The sequence below is a fragment of the Oryza brachyantha genome, chromosome 11 (assembly GCF_000231095.2).
Source record: "Oryza brachyantha chromosome 11, ObraRS2, whole genome shotgun sequence".
NCBI lineage: Eukaryota > Viridiplantae > Streptophyta > Magnoliopsida > Poales > Poaceae > Oryza > Oryza brachyantha.
The window spans coordinates 10,047,321-10,057,823 of NC_023173.2; the positions used below are offsets into that span (position 1 = coordinate 10,047,321).

A 10,503-nucleotide genomic window follows, 5' to 3' on the forward strand; every position below is an offset into this window, starting at 1 on the left:
GCAGGTGCCGGATGGGCATATCCTAGGCACTTAAAATACTATTAACTACATGCCTGAAGATTGAGTGAGCCCGGTTTACTCCAGATTTGAATCACTCATTCTTCTACTGATTGTGCTTTAAATGCATTATCTATTTTTGGGCCTAATAATTTTTATTATCTATTTGAGATGTCATAATGCATGCAACTCTCATCTTCTAAACCAGTCGAGTTATAAGCACTCGGGAGAGAGCAGCCTGGGCTAGAACCACTCGGATTTTTGAGAACTCGGGAGAGTTTCGCTCTGGTTAGGATTACTCGGTATTTTGAGGATGCCCTCTGTTAAAGTCCTTATTAGACTATGGAATATTGGGATATGTAGTATTTCCGTGTACTATACTTATATGTACAGAAAAGGGTATTGAATTATAAAGGAAGTTGTAAAGATAGATACAAAGTTGTAACTGACTAGGTATATGACAAGGATTAGGCTTCCATGTCCTGATTTTCATAACTAGTTAAGTATGAGTTGGTTTAGGATTTGTCTTATCAGATTTGGTATTTATCTCTTGTAACCCTGTCCCCCCAATATATAAGGGGGCAGGAGGTCTCTCATGGGGCACGGTCTACACGGTCTAACAGATCATTGCTAAGCATGTTATAGAGTTTTAGTCAATCAATCTGTATAAGAGCAGGAGTAGGGTATTATCTTATCTTGAGGATCTGACCTTGGGCAACACTTGATACCAACGCACCATCATCCTTTCGGTGTCATGTGCAACCCAATATATTATTGCCGATACAAAACATTGACAGCTGGTGCGCTAGGTAGGGGCAGCGGTGAGATCAATCTCGATGAGCACGATAGCCCCAAAGCTGACATTCTTGGCGCCACTTTCATCTCCTACGTAAGGTCATAGGTTCATCATCAACTTTCTCGCTGTTGAGATCTTCGCTGTTGTTAACGCCAGAATTTGGATAATTAACGTTGGAGACTAAACCGTGATTAAAAACTGAACCAGACATGAAACATGGCAATTGGACAAAGATTAGTTGGAATACGACTCGGATACAGTTGATGGAATTTGACTCGAACGGGAGATGGAGTCCGATTGGGCCTAGGATCTTGCAGATGGATTCGGAAGTAATTAGAGTCTATGCAAATTAGTTTTATCTGCATGTTAGTGTTTGTTTAGGATTTTATCTCTAATTAGAGTCCACGTGTGTGGGATACCTATACCTGGGGTATCCGTAGACTACACGAATACTATGGTCAATAGGGTATCAGATAGCAAGGAGAATATATCTGTATGGTATCGGCTATGAGTCTGGTACGTACTGGATTGCATACCATGTACTTCAGACCCGAGCTATAACCAAACTGGGATAGATCATAGTCTTGTTAGATTAGGACTCTATCATATCTGTAGCCCCTCCCCCACTATATAAGGGGGTACGGGGCGCCCCTTGAGGGCGACAGAGATCCATCTACACAATACGATCGTCAAGCAGGAGTAAGGTATTATCTCACCACGTCGAGAGCATGAACCTGGGTAAATCGTCTCCCTCTTCATTTTAACAATCAAATTCCGAGCCCGATAGCCACCCTATAAGTTTCTTGCCGACATCAATCGTCGACAACGTGTAACAAATTAGTTATTAGATACGGATCCATATCTGGTTAGGTTAGTTATTTCCTGGGATATAAATAGGGTATCCCGTAGCTTTGTAAAGACAATAAGCAATTCAATACACACATATTCGGCAAATTGTCAACCTTTTCGATAGGAGCAAACTCTCGGTGCGAGGTTTGTCAGCTTCGCAATGTAGTTCGTGAGAGTCATCTCGTCGATCGGCTAGATAGGATTGTCTCGATTTAGTTCGATCTCCTATCTAGTAGTTCGACGAGTTTGCCTGAGGCTTGTTATTGCTTTTGGTCTGTTCTTTGTTTGAAGTAGTAATAGGTTCTTGATCATGGCCTTGCGAGTTCTTTACTCAAGCTGTTAGTACGAGCTTGACCAACTAGATTTTGCCTCGGTTTGGACCGATCAATCTTGTTGGTTGAGTTGATATTAGCAGATTGGATCGAATGCTCGTGAGATCTTATTATTGGAGTTCTAGCCAGCATTATCTTGAGTAGTTCATCGGTTTACCTGCTAAGTTCATAGATCGTCATATTCTTTACAGTTATATCGAATCCGACTGTATACTGTCTTGGTTTGGTCTGATATATGTAAGTTTGGTCCGATCTGCCTATAGAAGCTTGTCTGATCTACTGGATTTAGCAGGCGACTCAATGGATTACGCTGGTTTTATAGTTAATTACTGGTACATTGCAATATTATGTTAGTTTCATGCATGGTTATGTTTAAAACTGAACTGTTTTGGTTTAGTCTGATCTTCTAGGTTTAACATGGGCATGTATGCGATTGTTTATTATTTCTTTATGACAGTAATTAGTCTAGCAATATAGTTTTACTTTAGTTTACACGCTTAATATCTTATCGGCTGCTGACTGCATGTGCGGTAAGTATAAATCGGTCCGATCAGCTGATTGATCTTAAAATTGTCTCGGTTAAGTCTGATTTTTAAGATAAGTTCGTTGGTTGAGCTATTTAGTGATTATCCTACTTAATAATTGTGCCGACGGGGCATATTTCCACATAATATCATGAAATTCCTATAAAGCCGATTGTCTACCATATCGGCTAGGGTCCTGAAGCGATATCGGCTATCCGGCTGGTAGCGGCTTTAGGTTTAACAATTTTTCTTGTCTTTTCCATATCTTGTAAGTTACAGGATCAAACTAACTAGCACGCTTGGTTTCTAAGATTTAGTCCTGCATTGGAGCATTCTGAGAAATGACTCTGAGGCTTTCGTGTGTGACACGTCGAATCATATTTTTGACGTCAACAGCTGCCAGGTGGTGATCTCATCACCACACCGGCCACATCAATCATTGTCGTCGAGTGGTAACTCGTCACCACAGTGGCCACATCCATCACTGTCGCTAGGTGGTGACCCCGCCTTCTCTACCAAGATCATTGTCACCGAGTGGTGATCTACTTACCACGTCGGTCACATTCATCGTTGCCTGTCAGGTGGTAAATACATCACCCTGTGGCCCTGTCCTACATCATCACCAAGATTGTCGTCGCTGTGTGGTGATCTCATCACCACGCCGTCTACATCATCGCCGCCAAGGGGTGATATCGTCGTCATGTCGGCTAGATCCTCCATCACCGTGGAGATCTTCGCCGTCAAGTGGTGATCTTATCACCACGCTGACCACATCGATCATTGTCGTTGAGTGCGGACCTCATCACCACGCTGGCCACATCCATCACCGTTGTCGAGTGATGATCCCACCTCCGCCACACCAAGGTCGTCGTCATCGCCGAGTGGTGATCTACTCACCGCACCAACCACATCATCGTCGTCAAGTGGTCATCTTATCACTATACTGACTGCCTCCCCAATCATAGTTTTTTTTGATATAGTCTTTAGCAGACTCAATGTTTAAATCGTTTCAAATTTAAGCAATGAGTCAGGGGCTACACCTAATAGGTGCATCTATTCGATGCACCTAGTTTTTTCTTTTCTTCGGAGCCCTACATAGCCTCTACAATCGTACTAGAGCATGAACTCGGGACATGTCTGTCATGCAGTGTGAAGATTTTCCTAATGAACTAGACTCTAAATGGGTGATTTGAGCAGCTATGTATGACTCCAGGGGCTGCCGTGCTATGCCCAGATATAGGATATATAGTGTACTGTACTTATCTATATTGGAAAGGGGGTCCCAAGTTGTAAAGAAAGATGGAAAGATAGAATATTAGGTTGGATCGGTTGGGCATATGGTAAGATCTGAATTCTATCCCTAAATTACCATATCTGATTGTATCTGAGTCGGTTTAGACTTAGTCATATCAAATTAGGTCTCTATCGCTTGTAATCCTGGTAAATGAGGGGACATGGTCTAACATGCCATTGCTATAAGCATGTTATAGGCTTTTAGACAATCAATCTACATACAAGCAGGAGCAGAGTATTATCTCATCATAAGAGTCCGAACTTGGGTCACCCCTTTTCCTTGCGCATCATTGTATTTTCAGTCTCATGTACCATCCAATATATTTATCACCTATACAAAACATTGATATATAGAGATAATATGAGAGGGGGGGGGGGGGGGAGAAGAGGCTAGCGGGGGCACATTGTTCGCACCATAGCATATTCTATCATTGGCGAGGAGAAGGGGAGGGGAGTTAAATTATAAGGTTAGTGTGTATGAATACAAAAGTAGATCCAATGGTCCATAATTCAAAAAATATGGGGTGAGATTTTTTTTCACATGTTGTATTGGCATTCCCAAAAACACAATCAACAACTCATACATCCGTAGCACAAAGGGTCCCAAAAAGCCTTTATTTTTAACCTATTCTCACCATGGAGTTATAGTTCGTGGTTTCTAACAGGGACACACTATCTAAAGTTGTTTCAATAGATGAATGAAACAAATACCTCCAATGCACACGTTCATTTGTGGTTTCACATGAAAGCCAACATTAAATTATTGAAGATGTGAAATGTTTATGTCGCAATGGGGTTTTATTTCCCATTTGAAGGGATGCAATGAAACAATTCACATATAGTTGGTTTTTATTCTGTTTCCAAGGCATAAGTATGTATACCAGTTTTCATCAGATGGAGCCCAATCCTCTCTCTTCATATATTTCTTGACATATTACAAATTTAGCGTATGTGAAATCATTTTTAATGGGCTTTAAACTCTAATATTACTTAAAGTATGATTGGACTTAGCTTATCTTATTCATACCAACAGAAAGCTAAAAAGACTAGAATAACCTTTAAGGAAAATTTTCAAGACTACAATTATAATTTTGTAAAATTAGAGATATATCATCCTGGCTCACGGCTCATTGACTCATGTGTGTCCCACCTGTTCGTGAGATACTAATGACTTATCCCCAACTTTGTAAAATTATAATAACACTGTTTAAATTTAACCTTTAGTATACGTCAACATGTTTGCCCCACATTTTAGCACACTATAACGCAATATTTTGTCCAGCACTATATTAAACTTCAAATTACATATTTCTTGCTTCAAATTAAAGATGAAAGCTTTATGATACAAATGAGTTGGCTCCAAGATGAAGTCTTTTTTGGGTAGACGGAGTAATGCATGTACTGATGTACCATGTTTACCGATATGTTTAAGGTGACAATTGCATGGTCCAACTGTCCAAATACTCCAGATTCTAAGAATATATAATCATAGAATCTCATAGATTAAAAAATAAACAAAAATCTTCAAGTTGTTAAACCCAGGTCGAACATAGACTCTCACTGGCTACTTTGCATAATCTTGAGCTCTTCAAATAGGGTCTAAGGCAAACAATAATGTCACAAAAAACTGAATCACTCCAATCCTCTAGCCCATGGGTGATGGATGTTACGTACCAGTAACCATGTCATGTTGTGTAGTCATAGGAGCCGCGTCTAGCTAGACCACTAGGCGGTCTAAACGGTATTTGAAATTTCTCGAACATTATCGTCTTGCTGATAACATTTCCAAAAACTAATATAAAAATAATACCTGTACTGATTATTTTTATTTCCAAAATTTAATTTTTGTAATTAGCATAAACGTAATATAGAAGTTACCACTAAATAGTTAAATTCATAAATATAGAAACTCTCAGGGTATTTCTATACAAACCAAAAAATAATACTACTTCTGACCATTTTGGATCGTTTTCAAACCTATATACACCCCCTCTCTCGTACACAAGTAGAAATCCTTGACTTATTTTCAATTAATCTGCAGTATGCAATATACCTTTTTTTGTTCAAGTTGGAGGACAAAAAGACACACGGGAGTTTGAATGAGATTGTCCTATAGGCTATAGCCGACGTTTGAATGAGACCGTCTTATGGCCGTATACATGTAACTTGTACGTAGGACAAGAATGAAATACGGGCACAACATGGAAAAAGTAGCCCGAGCAATAATTAGTAGTCAACCCCAGTGTTGTGACGACCAAGCAGCACACTTTTGGGAGCAAAAGAGCGCATTATTAGGTGTTGCATGTCGTTGTTCTTACCATCATTGCACCATATAACTTGCCAACCATCATGGAAGCAAACTCATGCCCATCTTTGCATGCATGCATGCTCGCATGTAGTACCAAGTTTCAAGTTCTTGCACCAGAGGAGAGAGAGAAAGAGAGCTACAACTAGGAGGATCATCGCCAGGAACAAAAAAGGATTACATGATCTAGTTTAATCAAACAGAAGCAAATTAACTCCAAACCAGACCGCTCAACAGCTTAAACATAGCTTGGGAGAAAAAAAAAGAGAGCTAATAGGTGAACTCTCAAGAGATCATGCATGTTCATTTCTTTGGTAGGATTTTTCTTGATGATGGAGATGATGCACGTACTTGAGTATTGGTCATGCATGCCGATTTCTTGGTAGGATATGGCTACTCCAAGAACGTCTCCATTAGGTCTGAGTAGACGCCGCCCTCGTGTGGGCCCCTGTACTCCATTCCTTGCTGCTGCGGCGGCGCCGGCGCCGTCGAGGCCGACACGGACGGCGAGGTCGACGTCGACGAGCTCATCCTAGCCGGCAACGTGAAGCTCCTCTTGAACTTGGAGCTCTGTGCGTTCTCCATCCTCCTCGCCTTGCTCGAGTGGCTCTCCAGGCTCAGGTACTCCTCCACGTTCTCGGCGCCACCGTGCGCGTCCTGCGCCGTCGTCGTCTTGTGCTGCCCGTCATCAGCGCCGCCGGCGCCGGCGCCGCCGCCGAACAGGAGCTTCGCGTCGTCCGTGCGGCCGGTGAGCGCGGTGAAGAACGACAGCCCGTTGGGCCATTTGAGGTCGCCTTCGGGGGCCTCACCGCCGCCGGGCGCCATCGGCTGCTGCTGGTGGTGCTCGTCCATGTGCGGCTGCTTGGCGGCGTGGTGACCCGCCGGCGGGAGGTGGAACATGTGGCTCTCGTCCTTGTTTCCGCCGCCCGGGAACGGCGGCATCGGCCTGGACGGGTGGAACGCGGCCGGTCCAGGCGGGAAGAGCGGCGACGCGGCGGCGGCGGCTGTGGGCGGGAGCTGCGGCTGCCCCGGCCAGTTGAACAGCTGCGGCGGCGCACGCGCGGCCTGCGGCGGCTGCTGCTTGAGCGGGAACGACGGCGACGGCGAGGTCCCCCGCGACGAGGAGAAGAGCTGGGAGAGGAAGAAGCCCGACTGGTAGCCGAGCGACTCGAACATGTGTCGCATCCGCAGCACGAAGTGCAGATCCTCGGGTATCTGCGCACAGTTTCAGTAATCCAGTGAATTAAGCTCAAAAAAAAAAAAGAAAGAAACGGGCCTAAATGCCCAAACGTCCACGTCGGCGTCTTGGACCAAAACGACAAAAACAGGTCAAGCAAGCAGCACAGCTGTACTCACAATCTTGCAAGAGCCCAGCTGAAGAAGGCCATGGCCAGCTTGGATCACAGCTATGGTCTACAAAACCAAAAATTAAGGTAAAAGTTTAGGATCATCACCAACTAATACCAATCAGAAGCTAACACAAGTAGTAAAAGAGAGGAACAGTGAATGCATGCCTGGATGCCAGAGGCGAACTGATCAGTCCATTCGGGAGGAAGCTGCAAAAGCGGAAAAGAGAGAGATGGAATTGGTGAAGAGAGCACATAGGAATAAAGGCTTAGCCGTGACAGTGATCTCAGCGTTAATTCTAGGTGATATCCTGTGAGGTACTGAGGTGCAGCAGGAGCAGCTCTCAGAGGAGGGCATCCAATTCCTCTCTTCTTTTTGTGGGGAGCAGAGCAGACTAGTAGCAGATTTGATGCAAAGGCTGAGAACTCCCCAGAGACATGTCGATCTCCTCCACCTCTTTCACTGTTTCTCTTGTTCTTTGCTTTTTTTTCTCATTCATACTTGCAGTAAAAAAACATGAAACCTACCACTGTTGTCGTGGCAGTGTGCTGAGCTTGTTTTTGCAAGTGATTAATGTGCCGTGTACCAGTGCAAGTAACCCCAAAAGCAGGGTGGCAGAGACTGAAGAAAGAGAAAGGAGGGGGAGGAAGCTTGGGGTGCAGTGCAGTAAGATGATGATGATGATGGTACATACGGCATCAAAAGAGCTCTGCCAGTAGTTGGCGATGTTGGGCTCGCATTCAGAAGGTTCCTTGAAGACCCATTTGTGACATTTATCGGACGCCACCTTTCCCATCAGCCTGCAGCACCCGTCCAAATCAAAATCATCGTCTTAGCACATCACGCTCCAAAGCTCAGTAGCAGTACAGTATACAGCAAAGTGAAAGAGACCGCGCAACGCAATTACCCAAACTAAATACTCTCTGTTCAAATAGAAGCATGGTTTAATTCTTATATTAAAAATTAAACATTTTTCTGCTCATAAACTTAATTTGAGCCAAACAATCTATAAATAACCAATACTATTATAATGTTAGGACGGACGAAGGCTGCACTACATCAGACCAAAAGCTAATTAGGAGCTGTTTTACTAGTACCACCGTGCTAACTAAAGTCATCAACACGGTCACAGAGACGTACAGATCGACGCAGAATCACAAGAAAGGCGCAGAGCAAAAAGAAAAAAAAAGAATATATCAGTAGTTTCCAGCTGCCCTGAGCCCAATTTTGACCACTCTTATTGTGCTAATGCGGCTGCTGCTGTGTAGCCATTTGGTTGTGCGCGTAGCAGAGAGTGTTGTTAATCCGCAGACAAACCCCGCAATTAACCCACTGACGCGCCGGGATTTGTTTACGCGCTACGAGGCACCGCCCCCCCACACCCCAACGAACGTGCGCACGTGACAGCCCAGCCCTCTCCCCCCTAAAGCCACGGCTTAAGTGGCTGTTAATTTTAGTTTACCCAGGCATAATGACTGCATCAACCACCACCACCACGCGTGATGCCGCCGCCGCCGCCATCGTCGTCAAAACCAGGCTCCATCTCCATCTCCATCTCCCATCCAAAGCTCAAACCCTAGCTGGTAGCTAGCTAGGTTAATTAGTTCCAAGAGAGTGTCACGATTAAACCCAAAAGCAAATTATAACATGCAAGAGAACGGTGGTAGATGAATACTACAGTAGTACAGAACAAATTTAAAGTGAAAAGATGGAAAAAAAAAAGGCAAACGCCCATCCCATCGACCTCCATCCCCTTTCATCCTCTCTCTCTGGTCGTACTACTGGTGTACTACTGGGTTAGACCAAAATGGAGTTGCACTTGCACACACACTAATTAATCAAGAGTCCAAGACGAGGCAGAAATCATGGGGGGAACGAACTATTAGCATTCAATCACGCAGGGAGCTCGCTCGCGTCCTAGTCGAAGAACAGCGAGCGAGAGAGAAAAAAATTCGCAGCTGCGATGCGAGGCAAGTCAGACGTCGTCGAAGGAAAACGTCGGAACTGCACACGATTACTGCACCTACCCAGCACCCACCCTTCTCCGTAGTTGTAGAGCTGGATGGACATCTTGCTGAACGCCTTCCGCACCGGGTCCTCGCCGTCGATGTCCTCCAGGCACTCCGCCACCCTCGGCCGGCAGAACCCGTCCTCCCACATCAGCATCCTGCGCCCGCCCCCGGCTCAGTTAATCACCGGCGAGCAATCATCCATCAAGAGAGAAGCTAGGCAGTAGTTGATGGAAACTCACAGGCTGCCGTTGTCGTCGCCGACCTTGCACCCGTTGCCGCCGCGGCACCGCCTGGGAGGAGGAGGAAGAAGAAGAAGAAGAAGAGGAGGAGGATTAATTAGTCGGTAGCGAGGGTGGGAGAGGAGGCGGAGATTCGATCGAGGACGTACGGGCGAGGACGGATGGTCCAGAAGACGGAGTAGGTCCAGTCGGAGTTGAGGCAGACGTTGCGGAGGGCCTCGTGGAGCGCCATCATCCCGGCGGCTTCTTTGCTCCGCGCGTGATCTCCTCCTCCTCCCCCGCCTGCCGCCCCGGAGCCCACCATTTCCACCGGCCTCTTCCTTTCCTTTCCTTTCCACCGCCTCCCCTCACTGCTCGCTCTCTCACACTCTTGCTAGCTTAACTACTTCCTAGCTAGCTACCTAGCTAGTAAAAACTGGCCGGCCGCTCGTCAGAGCTGAGGGGCTACGTCCAGCTAGCCGGCTGGCTGGTCGCTCGAGCTCTTTTTGATCGTTTCTTTGGAGGCTTTCTCTCTATCTCTCTCTCCTCTCGCTCTCTGGGGATCGTTTCTGAGAGTGAGGCTGAGCTGAGCTCGCTCTCACCTTCTCCCTCTCTCACTTTCTTCCTCTCCTGCTGCTCTAGTTGCTGTTTTTAACTTGGGCACGGGGGAGGGTAACCGAAAGGCGACGGGCCCTCGGTGCGTTAGCTGCGGAGGACGACTGGAAGCGTGTTGTTTGACTATATATATTTTTCCTTTTCCAGATTCAGATTTATAGTATATGATGCGGATGAGTTTGGGACTTTGTGTTCACTGGAGGGTATATATGTGT

General features: G+C 45.4%; 1 protein-coding gene across 1 annotated transcript; it reads right to left on the reverse strand.

The window, feature by feature from the left end:
* Positions 1-6,073: 6,073 nt before the first annotated feature.
* On the reverse strand, positions 6,074-10,276 carry LOC102700475 (protein RICE SALT SENSITIVE 3-like). Its single transcript, XM_040528885.1, has 7 exons — positions 9,844-10,276; positions 9,695-9,745; positions 9,482-9,610; positions 8,138-8,243; positions 7,611-7,652; positions 7,453-7,509; positions 6,074-7,311 (listed from the first exon to the last, which is right to left on the reverse strand). The coding sequence occupies exons 1-7, from the start codon at positions 9,996-9,998 to the stop codon at positions 6,490-6,492; spliced, it is 1,362 nt and encodes a 453-aa protein (XP_040384819.1). The 5' UTR covers positions 9,999-10,276; the 3' UTR covers positions 6,074-6,489.
* Between the last annotated feature and the right edge of the window lie 227 nt (positions 10,277-10,503).